At 38.8% G+C, this 23,297-nt stretch overlaps 1 protein-coding gene across 1 annotated transcript; it reads left to right on the top strand.

Moving 5' to 3' along the window:
• Positions 1-8,965: 8,965 nt before the first annotated feature.
• Positions 8,966-22,910, top strand: entpd3 (ectonucleoside triphosphate diphosphohydrolase 3). The gene is made up of 10 exons (XM_059339628.1): positions 8,966-9,036; positions 12,426-12,560; positions 12,985-13,102; positions 13,246-13,405; positions 13,731-13,890; positions 16,644-16,871; positions 17,807-18,067; positions 18,156-18,266; positions 19,508-19,645; positions 21,407-22,910. Exons 2-10 carry the CDS (start codon positions 12,429-12,431, stop codon positions 21,593-21,595), a joined length of 1,497 nt encoding a protein of 498 aa, XP_059195611.1. The 5' UTR covers positions 8,966-9,036; positions 12,426-12,428; the 3' UTR covers positions 21,596-22,910.
• Positions 22,911-23,297: the final 387 nt, after the last annotated feature.

Here is a 23,297-nt window from a genome sequence, read left to right as displayed (position 1 = left end):
GACATATTTTTTACACACATACTCCCTAAGTGAAACCTTGTTTGTATCTATTGGGAGCTTTTTATACCATCACCATCACAGACTCTGACTGATTGTCCCCAGCTGCTTTTAAGATTACTATATGCCCAATTATAATTAAACATTTATTTGAGCTCTTTGCGCTGAGTGGATTGATATAATAATACAGGTAATGTAAAGCACTCAACAGGCTACCAGTATCGACAGGATCCAGGAAAATACAGGGGAAATATATGGTTTCAGTTTCAATAGTTCCCTTAGAAACACTTCTGAGCTACTTAGTTCAGAATTGTGTATAGGATGCATACTAAAATATATTTACAAATTGACTCTGTTTAGTTACACAGTAAGTTAAAATAGGTAGGGTATCTCAAGATTCGTACAATGATAACTAGGTAGCATGTAAAGTTTCTCTGTTAGTTGACTGTTTTGCTAATTTTGTGTCTCTATTTTGGATGCTATTGGGACAATTAATATGGAGGTATCTGTTGTCGAATAATGATTGCCCTTTATTCCTGACAAGTGTAAGGTGGGTAACAATTCAGTAGGAGGTCAAACTCCTACTCCTCCTTAATACAGGAGAATAGTCTGTAAAAATGTGTGCTTTTCACAGCTCCATTGTCAAATCCTAAAGCTTACCTGCACTCCTACACTCCTACATTATTTATTAAGGCATCATTTATTAAGTGTTTTATTATAAAGGCAAGGCAATTAAAAAAGCTTTACACAAGGGCAAAAAAAAATAATTAAATAGGACATTTAAATTTAAGTTAAAACAAAGCCATAAAAATCAGAGAGACCCCCCCCCCCCTAAAAAAAATAAAATAAAAAATAACAGGTAAAGCAGAAGCTAAATTAAAATAAAAGGTATTATAAAAAATAAAAAAAGGGGGTCAAAGATATTGTTTATGTTAGTTATGTTTGGTTCTGACTCTGACAGAAAGCAGACTTGTACAGACAACCTGAGTGTTCTGGATGGTTCATAGTTAATCGGTAATGTACTGTGTAAGTACGTATGTACATAATCAATGACAGAAAAATGGCCCAATTAAACCAACTCAACCCTGCATAGTAACTACACAGTATGATGTCCTTAGTAACTGCTATTTACATTGTTGTGTACTGTAAAGTAACTAAAATATATTTGTTGTTGACAATCTGAAATCTTATCTTTAGTGTTCTCTTCCTCTGTACTCTGCTATGCCACACCCATCTGTTTGCAGGGATGATTAATGTCTTAGAGGTTAGGCTCAGGTTACTTTTATTTTTACTTGTTGGCAGATTTAGTTTGTAATAGAGGGAGGCATGCCAAGACAAGAAAGTTGCAGGACCTTAGTTTTCCCACAAGAGGTCACCATTACACATGCTGCCAGGAAAGAGACTGTCACAACTTCCATCAACTGACAGCCATACAGTTGTCACTGGATGACCCACATCCATAAATATGCTGCTGATACTGACACCGAGGGATGCACACTATTGCATGGCCTGCCCTTTGCATGTCTTACAAGTCTTTGGGTCAAATATACTGGTATGTACTATGTTAAGGCACTGCTACTATATTTGTGTGCCGAATGTATACTTCACTGTCTGTAGTAGATTATTGTGCCTTTGCCAAGAAATGCAGCTGAAAGCAACTAAACTGTCAGTGCTGTGTAGAATGGGAGTATTTTCTTGAACAAAGACAGTCTAACTAAGTGGCTGGAGCAAAATCTTCTTGATGCAGTGAAAATGAAGTCAGTTGACCCTTCAGTAGGGAGAGATATATGAACAAGTCAACATGCTACATGAATTTAGCTTATTCCAGTGTAGACCTCAATAAAGGCACACTAAACTTCACAAAAGGATCCAGAAGAATCAAGGTTAGTGTTAAGCCTATGCAGTTGAGTAAATTACATTTCTGTCTTTCTGATCTATTTTAGCATGCCAGGAGCTTATCTTGTTTTTCCGTCTACTAACGATATAAGATAGTGGTGACTTGCTGTGGCATGTGGTTGTTGGGTCATTGAGTTACCTGACTTCAGCTCATTCCAGTGTTTTTATATCAACAATGAACTTTGCTGGCTTTGCTTTACAAAAACACAGACAATTATCACCCAACTGCCTGTATGTTCGCAAAAAAAGTGTTAAATTGTACTCAAATACATTAGACAAGATAAAAATAAATAAATAAATAAATAAAAAACATATTGTGGGGCGTCCCGGTGGCTCACACTGGTAGAGCGCTTACCATGAAGGCCGTGTGCTTGCTGCAGCGGATCCGGGTTCGAATCCGGCCTGAGGTCCCTTTGCTGCATGTCTTCCCCTCTATCCCCCCCTTTCTATCTGTCTCTATATAATAAAGCAGTTAAATGCCAAAAAAATAATCTTAAAAAAACATATTGCCATGTTACTCAAAAATCTCTTCATATTTGTATATGACACAAATTATGGAAAAGATAACATTTTCATTTTCAATTTCAATTTCAAATTTGTTAGAGTGCTACTGGCTAACCCCCAGAAAAATCAAGAAAGAAAACCATGATGAAGATGAGTTGTCACCGTCAGGCCTGTTAAAAAAGGGCAATGATAAAACATGACATTGATATGGTAGGTGGCAATGACAATGGTGACAGCATTACATCTCTAATAAGGCTTTATGGTAACAGAGAGCAGGGGGTGAATGCAGATTACAATGTAGCCCAAAAATGCTACAGTATGTTTTTTTCCCTTAGCTTTCTGGTTTTCAAAACAAGCAATGACTGGAAAAAGGATAGCTTTGTTGGACAAAAAGAAAAAATCCCATCCTATCAGGTGCTGAAAGGTCCCATTGAGCCCAGATGATGCATGAAGTGTTCTCCCAGTGTAGTCCAGTCTGACACAAAATGTCAGCGCCCCTGTTTGCTGCACACTTGGCTTAACAGCTTTCAAACATCTATCGTTTGAGGTTATTGGCTGAATGCATGCCGCGGACACGTTTTCACTTGGGAGGCATCAGATGGTAAAACATTACAATCCAGCAGCCATCAGCACATAACTGAATCTGAAGTCACAACTACACTTGAGACCTCAGAGATCACATTACATGGCCAACATTTAATGCCTTGTGTTGAACTGTGCACTGATTGCTGTTAACACTTATACTTGAAATTCTATTAGGATAAGTGTTTCCTTCTTGGTAATTTAATAGTAGTGTGATGAGTGTTAGTTCACAGCTTTAGTATGCAAGAGATATGGGGTTGTGTTACATTGTTCCTGGGGACGTCTTTCTGAAATTTCAGTTGTGCAAGAGAGGATTTTCTATATTGTAAAGGCTACATCATCAAAAAGAAAGTTTTCAACAGCTACCACAGGGAGTGGGCCCTGTTGAGTGGGAATATGGTGGAGGGGCGCTGAGGGGAAACGGTCTGGGTTTAAGTGCATGTGCCCACACTTTAGGTACCCACAGAGACCTAAAGGACCCTTTTATATCGATATGGCACAGCAGAATGCATCAATATGAATGATGCATCTGTCTATGGAAATTCCTGATGACACTTTAAGACCTTCAGAACTGAGACATCATCATTAGTCAAACAGGACAGAGACATTTCTTGCTTCTCAACTGTGACATGAGGTCCTTTTTATTATAAGTATAATCATTTTGAACATTGCAACAAGTTTAATAGTAGCCTCATGTTATAATATACCAGTAAATACATTCAAATCGTACGGCCGCAGAATAGGATCAATTTTCATATCCTGGTTATGGAATACATCAAACAAATTACATTGCATTTATCCTGTGGTTGAGAGGGAGAGTGTGTAAGTAGGAATAGACCTAAACAGCACAGGGGTTAGGCAAATGCTGATCAGAAGTCAAAAAGTAGAAGAACAAACAAAGACGGAGCAAGAAATCAATTGAGAGAGAGAGACAGGAGAACACGAGCGAACACCATTATAAACCATTGCTCAAATTGAGATATTTGAATAGCGTAGCCTGGGGTCTTCTGCGGATTTGAAGTGCCTCTGTCCTCTAATTGATCTGGCCGCAAAACACGGCCACAACATTTCCTCCCTGGGTAGCTGCAGAGATTCATGGGGGTGTTTACTGCATTTTGAAAGCACAGAATCAGACACAGACAATTAGCAAGGACTTCTCTGGGCAGCTTTCCAAATCTCAGAGGACCAGCCACAGCCTTAATGCATAGTTGGTAATGTTGTGAGGCTGATGGAACTGCGCTTAAGAAAGGCTAGACACAGTTCAATCTCTAACAAGGGTACTGGGAAGTCTGTATTTTTTTTCCCCGCAAAAAGTCAGAACTTCCTTAAAGAAAGTGAAAATATTACATAAGGCCATTGTTGGCAGTTGATGGCAGTTGATTTACTGGTAACAAAACAAATGAGCAGCTGCAATACTTGGATCTCGGAAACTGGAGTTCATAAATTTTAGTTTTACCATTGAGCTGTATGGGCGTGAACAATACATGTCATACCACAGATAGATATTGAAGAGGAAAAAAAATGTTGACATATTTGAGGTAGGGTTGTTATCAGTTCAGTCGATGGTTGCTTGGTGTTTTTAGTTTACATTTCACTTTCAGTTTTGTAAGGTTGATGCACTGAAAACGTCCATTGTTCCATTTAGTGTAGGCTATTAAACTTCTTCTCTAAAATTAGGGCTAAAAAGTTCCTGGTTAGATGTAATATAATAGTTTGAAAAGTAAAATAAATGCAAGTAAATGCCAACAGATAAGTAGTTATGAAGACTACATCAATACCAGAAGTTATATAGTTACAGTGGTTACGTAAAAACAAGTGTGAGGTTACTTCAAATAGCATTATTTAATTTTGGTTTCATATTGGACACCAACGCTGGTCTCCATGGTGAAGGTCCGGAATTTTTTCTGACCCATCCACAAATGCCGCCCACCCTTAGAGCAACTTTTTTTCTCAGATGCTCCTATATCCAGTGGAGAAAACAAGATAAAGTGCACATTAGGGTGTCCTTTAAGTAGAGAACAAGAGATGCAAATCTCTTTAAAGTGCCTTTCCAGTAGAAAAATTACAATGTGCCCTCTAGGGCCTCTTTCAGTGGAGAAAACATGATGAAATGCTCTTTGGAGTGCCCTTCCAGTAGAGAAAACATAATAAGGCACCTTCTAGATGTCCTGTCATTGGAGAAAGCATGATATTTAGTGCCCTGTAGGTGGTCTTTGAGTGGAGAAAATTAGATGCAGTGCACTAATGGGTGGTTTAAACAGAGAAAATGCCCTCTTTGATAAAAAAAATACAGTGAGATAGTTTAGAGTGTCCCTCCAGTGGATTGTTGTTTAAAGGATAAGTTGCTGCAACAGGCCGTGTAGCCATGTGTCAGCCAAATGTGGGGAAGATAACAGCAAACATGGAAGTAGAATGTATTTTATAAGGATGTAGATGCACTTATGGATGATACCTTAGAGTTGTCCTACATAAATGATGCCAGATATTAACTTGGAGCTGCAGGTCAGTGCTGGGAGGAAGTGCTGCAGAAACACCACTATGGGATACAGTAGGTATGTAATCTGTATCCAGGAGGCTTGACACGCATAAAGTTAAGTAGGAGCTCTCTGCCTTTCTTCTATTTCCTCTCTGGGTGCAAATTTAATTTTCAGCATTCAGTCTGTCCGGTTCATTCAGACCAGTGGGTTTCAGGTCTCACTTTAGCCAGCTAAAAATACTTTATCTTCATTCACTGAGCACTGAGTCAGACATGTAATTCACTTTGACTGGCCCCATCAGTGTTCTCTTTGTAGACAGTCCAGATGCCAGAAGACCACCCACATGCTGAAATGTTAGGGAATCCACTGGATCTATAAAGCAGCCACAGTGAAAGGAAGCTAGGCAGCCGTAGTAAAGATATTGAATATAATGAATATGACAAATCAAGAATATGACGTGAAGCAAAGAATGATGCCAGGTACTGCAACCAGCTGCACGATCCTCACACCCCTGAGTGTCGTTCACATTCCTCGTCAGCTCGGAGGAGTCATAAGCCCAAGGCTGGGCTAGCTCAGTCTAAGTGGGTCATATTGTTCAGTTCACTGCAGTTAGCCCAAGGCTTAGATTATTTAGATTCATGTGGGAAAGGGGAGTGAGCAAGAAAGGGAGTTACAACTAAGAATTACATTTATATATACCGTATGTATATATGTATATATATATATATATATATATATATATATATATATATACCAGATTTTTTTTAAATCAAACATATTAAACACATTAACATTCGTTGCTAAATGTTCATACTGAACATATTTGTGAAGAATTTGCAACAAATGACTATATTATCTTACATCATCTTATCTTTAAGGTGCACTCAAGCTATATAGTGGCACTTGTCAATAAAATTAGTAGACTCGTGAAAGTCAGATTTTGAAATTGAATCGTCAAAATGAAAGCAGCAGAGGTAGATATATCATGCCTTTTCATCCCTAGATTTGCTCAACAAGCACAAAAACACTGGATTGTACACAGAGTTGGACTGTAACAAAATACATTTAACTGAGTAATGTACTTTTTTTGAGTATATATATTTTTTTATTTCTTTTACTCCACTGCATTTGAAAGACAAATAATGCACTTTTGACTCTGCTCTGTTTACAAAGTCCTTGTTACTATGAAGCAAAGTTTTGAAGTCAGTGGATTGATTTTCTTTTCTTTTCCAAAATGCGATGAATGCAGAGCAGAGAGCCCGTGGTGGATTCAGTGCAATGAACCAGGTGCAGTTGAGCAAGGTAAGTTAACAACAAACATGCTCTTTACTTTTAGTGCGATAAAACTTTTGTGAGAATAAAGCCAATACTTAAGGAAATATTACAGGTTCCTCCACTCGACTGGGAAATTGTCACACTATTGAATGGACGTCTATCAGTGCTGAGTCGGGGCCTACTCTGCCTTCTAGTAAGCTGTTGTCTAGTATCGCTGTTTTGTTACATTTCACTTTCAGTCAACTGTTTCAAAACTACTTATCTAAGGTTAGTAGTAAAATAAATTCATGTGAATGCCAACAGTAAAGTCATCACAAGTAGGCTACTACATTAAAACCAGTAGTGATAGAGATATGTTGTCTACATAAAAACAAGTGTGGTTTCTTTAAATAACATTCTTTAATTTTGGTTTCAGATGGGACACCAATGCTGGTCTCCAGGTGATTTTGGGTGTTTGTTTGACCCATCCACCACCCCTGCTGCCTACCCTGAGAGAGACTTTTCATGCTTTATACTACGCTCCCTTACTTACCCCTTTGCTTTCACACTCTGTAAGGTCACTTCTGCCTGTGCAACTTTCATAATTACTAAAGCCACCAGAGGGCCCCTGGCAAAAAATGCATATTAATATAGCTGCCTGTTGAAAGAGCTGATATTACCTGCTGTACCTGCTTGAAGGTAGAGCAGGCCCTCACTCACTCATACTTATGGGAAGATAAGAGTTGATAAACGATCATTCAATAGTCTGACAGCGATCAAATCGGCTGGGTTCTTCCAGAAAGTCAGTGCATTCACTAGCTAGTTTCAAAGTCATTAGGGAAAATGCATTGTGGCCCCAATACAACAACGCTTTCACATTAGGGAGAAAATGCAAATCAAGAGTTGACTGAAGTACTGGAGTAGTGCACTTTGTCCGCCCCTGATCCAACTGGACTGAGGTTTAATTAGACCCTTCCTGCCTGGTAATCCATATCCTATTTTATACCCAATTCCCCCAGTTTGTAATGTTTCTTTTCCCATATATCTGTAGTCTGCATAGCACACTTCTCAGGCTGATTTCACTTAAGTTTTTTTCCAAAACCACACAACACTATATAATGTATTTGTTTTCTGGGGCTGAGTAGCATCCCCCTGTGACTAATAAAATGATACATAGGTGGAGTGCCTCTATGAGGTCAGGAGAACAATTTGGTCTTTGAATTTATGTTTTTTTGTGGGCTTAAAAGATCATCACCACTTCCTTCCAGCATTGAACTAATACATGGATCGCATGACTGAAAGTGTTCAAGTGTTTAGACATTTTGTCTGAACTGGTTACAATTGTTTCTGTCATTGATCTGGACTTTTAAGCCTGATGCATACTGATGTCTCCATTCCTCTAATGTGAGATTGGACTGACAGACACAGAAATACAAGGAGTTCTCATGTTTCCAGAAAATGCAACAAATCCAAACACATGTGCATGCACGTACAAATTCTCTCTCTCTCTCTCTGTCTCTCTCTCTCTCTCTCTCTCTCTCTCTCTCTCTCTCATGCACACACGCACTCACGCACACACACACACTTTAGTTTTCCTCCTTCCGCAAAACAAACATACTAGATTACAGCACAATTTCCCACTTGTTCCACTGTACTTTCTGATAAATGACTCATCGTTTTAACTGTGAGAACTGGAGCTTAATAAGAAAATGGGAGCTTACAGGTACCAACACATCCATGATTGTTGCTACAGCACTTGATCCCTTTCTTTACGTAGTACTTCTTCCTTCAGTTGAGGCTCATCAAATAAGAGCTGACTTAGTGATAACCCTGTGAAGCAGATACTCAGCCACACTGCACTCAATGGTATTGATTACATGAATTAACTTTAACCCCCCCTCCCCATTCTCTTCTCACATTGTTTCATTGTTTCATGCATATGCTATACTTAATACTTTTAGCTGTGCTTAACATTAACACAGATAGTGAGCAAGGAACAAGACCTGCATCATTCACTGTCTGTGCTCCTGGACCGGTTTCAATTCTTCACTGGTGTAGTGGGAGTGGGAGTGGTGAAAATGGAGTTTGTATATGTTGCTCCTCCCCATGCTCCCTCTCTCACACACTCTCTGTTTCTTTGGGGTACAACAGCTCCTGTTCCTGTGGGCCAATCACTCTTTAGATCTCTCCCACTCACAGCACACTCCCTTGTTTCACTCTCTCCCTTCCTTTGCTGCTCTCCCATTTCCTGCTGTGTTTCCTCATCCCTTCTTCAGAGCCATCTCACTCCCACTGCCAACTAGGACCTACAAACCAACTCTTCAAGGTAAGAAACAATCACACCTCTTCTGTTTCAGATACATTTATTTACCTGTTAACAAAACATGCATTTACAATGAAGGGTTTTTTGACACAGGTGAGTAAGTTTCACTGTGTGAGATGATTTACTGTGGCGTGTCTGAATGGGTGTATACATTTCTCAGTCACTCTTTTACCCGTTCATACATGCAGAGTCAACAACTTGTGCAAAAAAGTTTTATGAGAATCCAAAACTATTTGTAAGGATAATGTGGGTGTTGTCAGTGTTTATTCTCTTAATGAAAAGTGTAGGCGTATACCTGCTGATTCTTATGGTTAACCGGTCATTCAAATTAAAGAAGCACTTCTGTGGCATTGTTTTGGTTTACCAGGTGCACCATTAAAGAGGGAGTTTCTGTGAATAGGGGTGGTGAACAGAGAGCAGAATGGTCCTGATTGTTTTTGTGTGTGGCTTAAGATCAGAGAAACCACATTAATGTTATTTAGTACACTTTGATGCTGACATTGCTGTCACATGCAAATACACAACTGCTTGCAGTGTAATATCACAATACATATTATCATACTCAGATAGACATGTTTAGCTTTGCTCTAATTTTACTTGTTGAGGATAAATTACTCGTACAAAAAAGTAGACTGTACGTTTATGTGTTTCAAACCCCAGGATTGTGTAATTGCATGTACAGAGTTAAATTTTTTTTACAGCAAATACCTTAACAAATTGAAGTAAAACCAGCTACCCGTCTCTACTCAGCTAACATTTCACCTCTTTGTGATGTAATGCTAATTAGATGTTAATCTGCATTATGTAAGGTTTATACAAGTCAAAAAAAACATTTTTCCAAACATATTTTAGATAAATTCCTGATAAAAACATGATGAAGATTAAAAACACAAACAACTTAGATTAAAGTGAGAGACTGAATTGCTAAAACTTGCATTAGCAACAGAGCTAACTACATTCCAAAATCAATTATTTTCCAAAAATATTGTGAGTAAACTTAAACTGTTATTATGGACAGCTGTTGAATGTCACTGACATCGTTCAGACAACCTAGACCCAACAGGATCCTGGATTAACCAGCCGGATCAAAGAGCTTATGCTATGTTGTTTTTTGCAAGCTTGTCTTCAATAGGTGCAAATATTAGGGTTAGCTGTAATCATAGTTATTATACGGTACACTTTAAAAACAAGGATGTTAGTATTGCTAGTTGGGGATTTATTCTTAGACTCACAGCGATCATTATGTCGTGAGCTTGATAGAAGCATATATTTTCATTTTCAGGGTTATGTATGTCTTACTTAAATTTCCGCCAGCACTGTATGGGAAACATACAAAAACAGAGGGTGCCTTCATCTGCATTTCTGCCTTTTACTCTTAACTGTTACTTTGACAGTATACCACAGAGTATGTGTATCTCAATAACTATACAGAGAATTCACCTAAATTCATAAACCGGGAATATTAGCTGTCACAGGCATGACACTAAAGTGTAAAGCCGACTTAAGCCAGATCTGTCAGAGACATCAGACATGTCCTCTGCTTGTAATCACACCTCGTCTAGCAGCTTTCTACCTGCACGTCAAAGTTGCTGTGGCAACTTTAAATTCTGCAGTGTGAAAGGACAACAAACATTGTTATTACTCAGCCGACATAGTCTGCTGACAACAGAGGAGGATAATATTTATTTTGGCTTTATAGAGCTTACAAAGAGGCAAGAAAGTAAGGAAAAAAGGCGGGATAGGGAGGGAGATGGGGACATGTGGTAGTGTTTACTCCACCTCTGAAAATAACACCTATGACACGGCTTAGACAGCATTACCTAATAGCTGCACAGCGCAGGTAGTAATTACGATATTGCATCCATTTATGACCTCCCATTGCTGTGGAGACAGCATGATGTGGCAAGTTTAGGCAAAGGAAGACTGAATAATATCCATTACGGTGTCATTATTTATATCCAGTTATTCCTTTCATGCCCCTATAAAGAAAAATATGCAATTTTCTTCCTCTTTCTATTATAAATGAAATATATTGCTATTATATAACATGACATTGGTAGGCTTGGATGTAGTTTTAAATATAGATTTTCTTCACATACAGCGCTACCAATGATAACATGCACAGTTGTGAAATAAGGCATAAATAGCATGCAAAGGAAATAGAATAAGGATATTAGGATGAAAAAAAAGTAAATTCAAGGATGTGTGTGTGTGTGTGTGTGTGTGTGTGTGTGTGTGCGTGCGTGCATTTATCTCCAAAGAGCTGCGTCTCGTGTTTCAGAGGCCTTAATTGCAGCCACATTGACTACATGAGAAGAACAAGAGTCTTGCTGTTGAGATATATTGTCGTAATGTACGTGTAACCTTTCTCCATCGAAACACACATGGTGGATCTGGCGTGAAACACTGTTTTCTGTCATCGAACACATGGAAATCAAACAAAGCAGTTTCTGTCACGCTATGTTTATGGTTTATGTTTTTAACAAGAACAAAATTTGACTGAAATGAATGTTTTTTCATTTCCTGCAGCTGGACATCACATGCATTTGTTATACATATCAGTGTTTGTACTGAATATCTGGGTGTTTCTTGGCAGCCATTAGGAAGAGTTAAACACAAAACAAGCCTAATGGTCTTCAATGGCAGGTTTCATGTTCAGTGGCCCTGTGCAATACTGAAAGTGGCAGCAATCCTTTGTCTGATGTTGTAATCTAGCTCTACACCCATATACCCTCCGGCCCTGAACAAGAACACATTCTGCCAATCAGTGTTGTGCTTTGAATTAGTTTCATGAGTGCATTTAAGCTGCATATGTAGTTCAAGTTTAGATAAAAAACGACCAAACATCTGAGAATTCAAGGCTAAATATGCAAGCAACATATATGTCCTTGCTGGCTATTGAATTACTGCACTGTTTCTTCTTAACGACATGGAAAGCACTCAAAAGCTGTTAACCCTTCACCTCTGTAGGAGCTGACGCCTCCCAAAATTCTCTGAAGTCACACCACACATCCTCACTTCACTGTATTAAAAGAAACTTAAGATGAGAGAAGCTAGGGTATTTTCTCCTTTGCAGATCATATAAACAATGACAACAACACACTCCATTTAATGCTTTGCATATTTGCCTTAATATGTCTAAAACAATCTAATGGGATTAAAGTACCTAATTGTAGTATACAAAACATATGGTTGTGTTCCCTGTAATGTGTTTGGTTTTGCTTAGTCCGTCAATACTTATAGTGCTACCACTGTTTTTTTAATCCAGCTCAGTAAATAAAGTGTACTATTATTGCTCATCATCACTTTTCAAAACTCATCACGTGTCATTACTTTGAGAGCTAAATGCTTTTAGTGTGAACCACATTTTTAACCTATTTTCTTGCCAACAGGAAATGGCTTCCAAGCGGCAAATGGGCTACAAGTGTCGCATAGCAGTAGTGCTGCTTCTCCTCTTGGGCAGTATTGCAGCTCTTGTTGCTGTTGCCATCATTCAGGACACCTGGGGGTCCGAACATTTGAAGATGGTGAAGATATACAAACACGCACAAATGACTAAGGATGCATGCATACATGTGAAGTTATCACTTAAACAAAGTAAAAGAAAGAGACAGGGACAGGTATACAAACACATACTTCAGCTCTGACACACTCTCAGTTGTGAATGTGCTGCAAGACGATATCCAGATGTTAGGGTCAGGGGAAAAAACGTTTTTCTCATCAGCGTAGTGATGGATTGGTGGTCCTGTTGGACCATGTGTGTTAATGGTGGAGGGGATCACTGCAGCTTCTTTGTAGTCTTCTATTTGGTCTTTATAGTTTCAGCTCTTTGCCATGCATCATTTAGTTTTTTGTTTTTTTTAGATATTTTACTAATCAAGGTAAGAAGTGCGATCACCTCGACTAAATTAAGAAGAGGAAAGCTGTAACGTCATTTTTTTTCTCCCTCAGTATGGTATCGTGATAGATGCGGGTTCATCACGCTCCAATGTGTTCCTGTACCAGTGGCCAGGGGATAAGGAGAATGACACAGGAGTGGTGACTGAGCTAATGAACTGCAGAGTTGCTGGTGAGTCATTGTCTCTACAATGATGGCAGAATAATGAAAGCCAAAGCTTCCTGAGCATTTTGAAATACCCCATCACCCGCTATTATCTAGTTTTCCAGGCCTGTGCTTTAGAATATGATTTTAGCTTGGCCTTTTGCTTACAGGCGATGGTATCTCAGAGATGGAAGTTGACCCAAAGAAAGATGCCAAATCAATGAAAGGATTCCAAGATTGCATGAACAACATCTCCAAAGCCTTTCCTGTTCAAAAACATAAAAATACACCTCTCTTTCTGGGAGCTACTGCTGGAATGAGACTGCTGCAGTAAGTAAATGTTGAAAAGAGTGTGCTTTTGGCTATTCTCTTGCCATTTCCAATGTCGTATTGGAAAGTGACTGGAAGGTTCGGAGCAATTTAAAGTCTGATATTGTAAAAAGCAAGATTTACATGTTGTTATTTTTTATTTATTTATTATGAAGCAGGTGTAGGTGCTATATCAATACTGTTAAAGTATTCAAATGTTCAATCAACAGAGAAAATGCACAAAACATGTATTCAGAAACTATGAAGCAAAAATCTGTTACTGACACTGCTACTGGCCAATCCTGCTTCCAGTATAATTCTGGTCCTTTTTCTGCTTTGCTTTAAGTGAACAGGATGAAAATAGGTCCAATAAAGTCCTGGCACGTCTCAGAGAATACCTGAGCAGTTTGCCTTTTAACTTCCAAAATGCTGCCATCATTACTGGTCAAGAAGAAGGGCTATATGGGTGGATCACCGTCAACTACCTCATGGGAAACTTCCTAGAGGTAAGATACTGTCATTGGTTTGTTTAGTCTTTCTATGTCAAAAGGTACGTGTAGACGGAAGCCCTGTGAGTAAAGTAAGAAAAAAAATTCTGGTGATCCATTTTCAATGTCTCATTGTTTATGACTTCAGGAAAAGAGTAAAAAAAATATCATATATTAGGTAGAAAAAATCATTGCCTTAAGTCTTATATAGAATATGGGGAAGTTGTACACTCCAGCCTTTAGAAATCTAATTTGAACTAGGCCTGCAAGCAGGACTGAACGGGACCGAGCAGAGTGGAGCCATCGGAGGAGGCCTCGTCGGGCGCGGCGCTCTGGGCTCAGTCCCTATGCGTCCCAAATGGCCTGTCTGAGTAAAACATGCTACTTCCTGTAGCCAGCGGGGGGCGCTATGACTGTGTGTCAATAATGACATGTGGGTGTGGTCAGGGCTGGACCCTCATCAGGTGTGGGAAATTTGGGACAGATTGGACAATGTATGGTCAAGTTATGGAGTCTGGTGTATTATGGCGAGATGCCATATTTTGCTGGCATGCCACGCCCACATATTCGAAGGTCAGTAAAGGTGTTGATAAGTTATGTTCCCAAAGGGCTTGTAATGGTATTGACCAACTTAGAAGTCAATGGGATTAAATTTGTAGGCGGAGTTTGGTAAAGTATGCAACGTGGTTATTTTATGAAAGGGGGCGTGGATAAAGCATAAGGGGCGGGGCTTTATGAAATATTGTTATTTAGAAGTGTTAAGGGCTGGACTCTGATGAAGCATGAGAAGTTTGGATCAGATCAGACAAAGAATGGAAAAGCTATAACGATCTTGTGTTTTATGGCGAGACGCCATATTTTGCCGCCATGCCACGCCTACATAGTGTGACCGTCGGTAAAGATTTATGCAACTTTTGATCCCAAAGGCCATGTGATGGCACTGACCAAGTTTGAAGAGTATTGGATGAAATTTGTAGGAGGAGTTTGTTCAAGTATGCGGCATGGAAATGGGCAAAAACAGCAGGAAACGCCATTTTTGATCCAAGATGGCCGACTTCCTGTACGTTTTAGGGTATGGGTTCTTGAGACTTTTTGGTGCGTTGTGCCATGATACATGTATGTACTAAATTTTGTGTCTCTATGACATTCCTGTGCGAGGGGCTGAATTTTCATGACTTTCAAGGGGGCGCTGTTGAGTCATTTTGCCACGTCCATTGCCATGACCACTAGAATACGTAAATTTGAGCGAAGATTTATGTATATTCCAAAAATGATGAGTTTTTGAATATGAGAAAGGCCCCAAAAAGGCGATTACAATTCCAGGATGATAATAATAAGAATAGACGGACCAATTACAATAGGGTCCTCGCACTTTCAGTGCTCGGCCCCTAAAAATTGTTACAGCCACAGGGAGCCACTGCAGATGACCTGAAGAGCCACATTTGGCTCTGGAGCCTCAGGTTGCCTACCCCTGAGTAAAATGAAGCTATACAAAGTTCATAAACGATTTTATGTGTTTCATTTACCATTTATCTCTGAATCCGACTTGTCCACTAATGGCAGATAAACATCCCCTAAACACACAAATTGAGTTTAATATGAAATTGTATTCAGCAAAGATCCATTGTAAATCCAGTTTGATTAATTTCTGCCGAAATATTATTAATAATGGGCAAAATGATCCTGAAGGACTGGTTAAAAATGCATATCAGGTTTTTTTTTTCTACAACTGGTAACACACATTTCTCTCCTGAGCCAGGATAGTGTCACTCACTACACAACAATAATAATCACTATTGTCCATCCATCCATCCATTTTCCTCCGCTTATCCGGGGCCGGGTCAGCAGGCTAAGCAGGGCATTCCAGACGTCCCTCTCCCCAACCACGTTTTTGTATTTAGGAAGGGGCTTCATAAATGAAGCATTGGCAAGGCCAGAGTGCTAATGATGAGGTCCTGATGTCAGACATGCAACAGGGCCGCTACTGAGCACCTGACCTTCTACACTCAAACGCAAACTTCACAGGCTGAGGCACGTTTTAGGCGTCCACCGGACAGGAAATACAGTTTTTCATGCAGTGAGAAGAATTTTGAAAAAATTAACTGAATATTAGGAAATGCATGTTTGCAACTGCAGAAAATTGTGATTCTGTTGACTGCAACACCACAAATTCGTGTAAGGACCGGGTTCAAGAGACTGTCCCCTTACAACACTACAGATAAACTGGTGACAACGCAACTGAAACTAAAATGTTTCAACAGCTCGCTTTCTTACTTCCTCTCTCTCATTGGAACCATAGGCAAAAAGCCTGTGTATATGCTCCCCATTATTGCGTGTGTGTGTGTGTGTGTAGGCCTAATTTGATTGATTACCCAATGAAACATTGTTGAGTAAAAATTGCTGTAACTCACCACAGAATTCAACAGATTCCAGAAACAGAATAGTTTTGTAGCTAACAGACTTTGGAAGATCTCCACTTGATGCGAAATATGAAATATGCGAACATTTGGGGGGAAGAAAAATAATAAAAATAATAATCATTCGAAATACAATAGGGACCTCGCAGATCGTTGCCTGCTCGGGCCCTTAAAACTGACCAATTTCAATAGGGTCCTCGCACCGTTAGTGCTCGGTCCCTAATAATAATTCCTTCAATTTCAATAGGGTCCTCGCACCTCGGCCCCTAATAAATTAATACAAATATTGCTGCTTTACAAACAGGGCCATGACACGGTTCATCATATTCTAATGTTCCTCATTTATATTGACAGAAAAACCTTTGGAACTCCTATGTACGCCCAGATGGGGCAAAGACTGTCGGGTCTATGGACCTTGGTGGAGCATCGACACAAATTGCCTTTGCTGTCCAAGAGGATCTCAACGGGACTGACTACATGCATGTCAAACTTTACGGTTACCCTTACAATGTCTACACACACAGTTTCCTCTGCTATGGCAAAAATGAGGCTGACAAGAGGGTTTTGGACATGATAATCAAGGTACACAGCTTTTCTTTTTGCCTTTTGCAAGTGTGTGTGTGTGTGTGTGTGTGTGCATGGAATATATTGTGTCTATCATATATATCATATCTTCCAGCTATAAAGGTGATGATTCTTTGTTTTTCTATGTTCATGCTTAAGTGCTTGTATGTGTGGTGCACATGGCAGTGTTTTTGTGTGTGTGTGGAGGACAAAATCCATTAATGCCCAGTTAAGAATTGATTAGTGAACACCGCTGTCCCTGAGTTGCTAACAGGCAATGGGAGACCAGTCAAGAATGCATTATGTCTTTAAGAATATTGATCAGAAAGTGAATGTCTTGAAGCAAGTCTGCAGGAGATCCATTATTTCTGGCAGCTTATGGCTTCATTTTTGAAACTAATAGAAATTGTAGCTGGTGAAATATGCAGTGCAGGAAGAATATGTTGTGAGTATAAACTGTTAGCTAATTTTGTATTCACATAAGGATGTGTATGTGATCATGTGTGATTGTATATACAGTCATGGAAAAACATATTAGACCACCCTTTTTCTTCAATTTCTTGTTTGTTTTAATGCCTGGTTAGTAGTTTAATTCAAGAGCCAATATCTAGCCATTTACCATTGTTTTCTTGATAATTATTTTGGTTATTATCAAGAAAACCATGGAAAATGACATCAAATCAGCTCTTGAATTAAATTATTATTAAATAATTAAATTAAACTCTTATGTACCAGGCATTAACATGAACTATAAAGTGTAAAAAAGAAGGGTGGTCTAATAATTTTTTCCATGACTGTATAGATGGTTGTATGTAACCGATTTGTCAAACTGTCCAAACCTTCTTATCTCATCCTCCCATGTCTGTTCCTGTCCCTTTCTTTCTCACAGTTTTATTTCCTTCTCATCCTCCATTCCTTCTTTTGACATCGTCTTCCTCCTCTTAACACTCTAGGAATCAAACACAAGCCCCATCCCTAACCCCTGCTACCCTGAAGGTTACAACACCACCCTGGTCGCCTCAAGCATTTATGACACAGAGTGCACAAAGAAGCCAATCGGCTACGACCCAAATAAACAACTATTCCTTGAGGGAACTGGCGATGGGGCCAAATGTGGCAGCATAGTGAGATCCATATTTGATTTCAAGACTTGTCACTCATCCCAGTGTTCGTTCGACGGGGTTGAGCAGCCTCCCATCGCTGGAGATTTCATGGTAACACACACAGTGTAAACAGAATATGTGGAAGAAGAGAAAAGAAGGTGAAAAAAAAACAAACATATGTCTCTCTTGTTCCTGTCAGGCATATGCAGGATACTTCTACGTTGCTCGGGCGATTGGGATATTAGGATCATCAGGTCTTGATCAATTCAATGCATCAGTTACGGAATTCTGCAACACACATTGGGAAGTGGTAAGTTCTTCCAGTTGGTCTACAGCTATAGTAATAATATATTGGGAATTAGGAATGATCCAGGATCAGAAAATCTTTATGTGCACTAAGTGGTGCAGCAAACACTACTTATTGCACAATGGCTGAACACATTACACAATCATTTACTTATCAGGAACAGATAATTTTTTTTTGCCTTAAGGCCAAATACCTGCTTTGATATCAGTGACTGAGTGAAAGAACCATGACTTCTCTGTGTGATTTAGTGTTGTTGATCCAGTCGAACCATGACGTGAAGACTCCAACTTAAGACTTTAAATAAAACAACATGTAGGCCTATTGCAGCTCAGTTATTTTACAGTAAGTGAGATAAAAAAAGGACTTAAATCAACACAATACTGACTATTTTCCTATTACAGGGACTGTATAGACACATGCCTGTATATCAGACATCAAAATAGCTGCATAACAGATTTGCAACTGTTTAAAAAAAATCTTTTTTGATCTAATCTTAAATATGAATTCAAATTTGTCTTCACCACACATTGTTTTGTCTCAGTCTTGTCTTATGCCTTAAAAGGTTAGTCCGGATTGAAGGTGGTGTTTCATCATGAAGTACTTACCTTACCTACAGTAGATGGCTGATGGCACTCCCAGACACAAAGAAATGTACAGCTGTGGACTGGGCCTGCAGCAAAAAGTACTTAAACTTCATGAAAAGGCCCACCAAAGCCATTATCTATGCTTTTGTTAAAAAGCAACCAACCTTGTCAGTTTACCTTAGGAACACAGGAGTTGCTGGTCTAGCCAGGTCTCGCTGGTCTTTGTTTGTGTCATTGTTTGACTTGGTTTTAAAGGGATAGTTTGGATTCACCAAGATCACGCAATAAGACAAACAAACAAAAGGATCAAGGCAACGGTAGACCAGCCACGCCTGTGTTCTGTGAAGTAAAATCACTGTTTCAGTCAATGGAGTCTGGTGGTTTTGAAGAGAACAAACAATGAGTTCCATCACTTAAACTTAAACAGGGAAAATATGTTGAATAAATATAAAAATATAGATTTTTTTAGTCTTTTTAAGGTGGATAATACGTTTTGCTTCTGCCACCATCCACAACAGTACATTGCTTAGCTTCTGTTTCGGTTCTCCTGTCTGCTTCTCCAATCTGGGGCTGTGTAGACCACCATCTACTGTAGGTATATCACAGCGTTCTGACTGAATGACTTTATCCTGACTCTAATTTCTGTTTCTCTTCTTTCAGCTGAAGGCAAATAAGAAATCGATCAGTGAAAGATACCTGAGGACATACTGTTTTGCAGCTCACTATGTCCTCAGTTTGCTGGCAGATGGATACAAGTTTGACAAAGACACATGGCAAAACATCAACTTCCAAAAAGAGGTTGGTTGAACATAAGCCACCAATAATTTTCACAAAAACTTGTCTGTGTTTATATATTCTCTCACAAAATAAGGCTTTTAAAAAAAAAAATATATATATATATAAAGGAGACACAACCACCAGTAGAGTTGCTGTGCTTTAACTGCTAACAACCCCTGTTCATGTTCAGGCACAGGCATTTAACAGCATTTAACATACACAAGTATGAATGAGGCCACCCATGGAAAACCAAAAGATAGATGGTTGTCATACCAATCATCTGAGCTCAAAAGTTAAGGCCAGAGTAAAAGGCAGGCAATGTATCGCTCTGGGATGCCCTGAAGGCATGCAACGTCTTTTACAAAGGAAGTCCCTCACCAGAAGGGGATCCCTGGTCTGTCACACCACTCTATCAGTCATGACTCATAAAAAAAAGACAGTAGCAATTACAAAGTGACAGACTACTGTCAGTGTTTCCAAATTGCATGGCAGTTAACCTTTGTACTCCCCAAGAACGATCCTTAAGAGCAGCTGGAGATGTTCCAAATTTCCAAACTCATCAACAAGAGAGTTAGTGTGCTGTGTGTGCTGTTTAGTGCCTAAGGGTGTCTGCTGGATGTAGACAACTTGAGAAAAGTTACAAAACAGACACACTCTTTGCAGGGATGTTCTTTGGGCAGTATGAGTCATAATTTTCCTGTGAACTATAATTGTTCAACTTCATGCCTGTTTTTATTTTCGCAACTTCTGTAGACATGCAAAGTGATGTATTAGCTGCATGTACCTAACACCTAATATATAAAAAAAAAAAAAAGAAAAAAAAAGAAATGTCTTATTCTTTTCTCTTCTTTTCTTCTTTAACATATAGCATTCCTTTAGCGATGACAGTTAGCTCTCAAAGTTATGTACTTACTTGATTCCTATGGTCTATGTCTAGTACCATCAGGTTGAATGCACTTATTGTAAGTCGCTTTGGACAAAAGCGTCTGCTAAATGACATGTAATGTAGTACCACTGAAAAATTACTGTGTCCAGGGTGCAAATTCACAGGCTCCCCTTTTCCACCAACCTGGAAGAAATTGTGCTCCCAGTGTTGAATTGTTTTGAGTATTTTGACCAAAAACAAATTGGAGCAGAACCTGAATAGTTGGTTCCCAGAAGGAACCAAAACTAGTCAGGTTTTTTCCTTGACATCAAGTGCGAACTGCAGATCAAAGACAGTATTCTATAGGTTGGAAAGTAATATTTTTCTCATAATTATTGGATGGTTTATGCTTGTTTTTCGAATACCAAAAAATATCAGTAAGGTAGACCAGGGATGGTTGTAACAAGGCTCATTATGGCCAAACTAAAGGACGCTATCAAACATTTGGCATGCTATCATGCTCATTTCTGTCTGGCCACTTTTTTGGAAGACACAAAAAACATTGAGGTGAGAAGATATGTTGTCATTTTAATGGGTCAGAGTAATTTTTCATGTTGGTGTTTTTTGGCACTAATTAAAAAGATAAAGGCCATAGGATTAATTTACACCCAGCAAATTGTTATGAAAGTATGCTGTTATTGAAACATTCTTAATCTCTTCATTTTACTTCACATTCTCGTGTTTGACATAGATGGGTTTTTATCTAAGAAAAATTCCAAAAGCCTTTTTAAACAAAATGTATGCACTCTTTGGTAAAAAGGAGTAAGCTAGAACATGTAACATCTCTTCTCTTCTCTTCTCTTCTCTTCTCTTCTCTTCTCTTCTCTTCTCTTCTCTACTTTTTCTCTTCTTTTCAGATAAAAGAAACCAGCATAGGTTGGAGTTTGGGCTACATGCTGAGTATGTCCAACATGATCCCGTCTGAAGTGGCAGTAATACCCCCCATGACGGACCCCGTCTTTGCCGGCCTTATCTTCCTATTTTCAGCACTAACCATCATAACTTTTGTCATAGTTTTCATTTTCATCATCCGCACTTGCTACTAAGAGTGTATGTTACAAAGGGAATGGCCAGCTATTGTAAGCCTTGGGGGGCTTTAATCATGAGCCATTTACTGCCTTTTATTTCACCTATGAGAGTTTATGAAATCTGAAGTAAGAGCCTCAAAATGAAAACCTCTCACTGGTATCCTGCCAGTGACTGTGAGGCTTTGAGCTAGCTTCATGTGAGACAGTAAAAGAACACCTTAGTAAAAGTACTGAAAACACTTTTTTAATTTTGCACCTCAGGGGAACACACACACAGATTTGGGGTTTTTCATTTTTTTTGTATATATTAATGTTTTCAACTGCCCTAAAGGAAAATGTTGTTTCAAAGGCAAAAACAGATGACACATAAAAGTAGTTTACTGTCACGGTAGATGATGTAAGAGCATGCAGAAATGTCAACATGCTTGTTCCTGTCGCACATTGTGTAATCTGCTAATCTGCAAACTCACTCACCTTTTTTTTTTTTCCTGTATTATATATTTAATTGCACCAAAGGAATTTGTTTTACAGACAAAATGGAAGCACTTTGGCACAACTTTATTTTAGTGTTTTAGTTAAGTTAGTTAGCTTAGCCATGGAGCTAGCTTTAGTTAAAACGTGCCTGTATAGAACAAGCCCATTGTTTCTCCTGTGCAATTTCTCAAGATCCACTCATCCGATCAACTTCACTCTCGACATTGCTTCTGTGAGTCCTGTAGCGTTACACCTGCCATTATATAGTTGCGTCACCTTAGCTATGTCAGGTGATAACTAGCTTTTTGGGACCAGGCTATTGCCAAGAACAAAAGCATTTATTGCAAAAGTTACGTCGCTGATGCTTGAAATATTTGAGTTTGCTACAATGTAACATCTCCAGTCTCTCTTCTTCATAAATTGCGGAATGTACTGTTGTAAAACAGAGACCCAGCATGCAATGCACTTTGCCATTCCTTGGTTCCTCAGCAATACGCCAAACAAGCAGGAAGTCGATCAGATGATCGGTTGTTGAGAAAACTGAAGGATAGACAGACAGATAGATATTGGTACTGAGGTACAGAACAACACTCCACATTAACCGAATGAAAACCCTCCTAATAAAAAGAGCTTTGAATGTGCTATGTGCCATTGTTTCATTATGATTTTGCCAAACTAATTACATGTTAAATAATGTAACTTTTCTTCTCTCAATAGATTTGAATACAAGATACATTTTATACAATAAACATTAGCTACTGTTACACCATCGAATTTATATACAAACCTTGTCTTGTTCCATCGCTGGGAAGGTTTTCATTCTGTATTTAAGATAAGTTTATGCTCAGATATATGTGTGTGTGTGTGCGTGTGTGTGTATATATATATATATATATATATATATATATATATATATATATATATATATATATATACACATGAGCTTTGATCAGTCAGCACAACCATGACCAACAGAGAGAGCGCTATGAATCTCCCTGAGCTGCAAATCAAAAATACTTGTGGAAGTAAACCCAAAACATGTTTCCTATTATTGCTTGGACAAGATAGTGTCATTACAAAACATTCATTCCAGAAAAGTGGGTGTGTCTTTTGGCATTCTGTTTACATTGTATTCTAATTGGTTAGCTTTTTTCTTTTATATTGTTGTCTTTGCACTGGAAAAGAATTATGCATGGTTTACGTGTATTGCACTGAATGTATTGTTCCTGTTTTGATAGTAATTGTA

The sequence above is a fragment of the Centropristis striata genome, chromosome 8 (genome assembly GCF_030273125.1).
Source record: "Centropristis striata isolate RG_2023a ecotype Rhode Island chromosome 8, C.striata_1.0, whole genome shotgun sequence".
Lineage (NCBI taxonomy): Eukaryota > Metazoa > Chordata > Actinopteri > Perciformes > Serranidae > Centropristis > Centropristis striata.
Note: the sequence above shows the minus strand (reverse complement) of the source record. Positions and strands in the feature narration are given on the sequence as shown.

What these genes read in the sequence shown, in the direction of transcription:
- entpd3 (XM_059339628.1), top strand. Translation starts at nt 12,429, where the DNA reads ATGGCTTCCAAGCGGCAAATGGGCTACAAGTGTCGCATAGCAGTAGTG. An exon ending in GGTCCGAACATTTGAAGATG is followed by an intron (nt 12,561 to 12,984) that starts GTGAAGATATAC and finishes TTTCTCCCTCAG; the next exon opens with TATGGTATCGTGATAGATGC. An exon ending in ACATCAACTTCCAAAAAGAG is followed by an intron (nt 19,646 to 21,406) that starts GTTGGTTGAACA and finishes TCTTCTTTTCAG; the next exon opens with ATAAAAGAAACCAGCATAGG.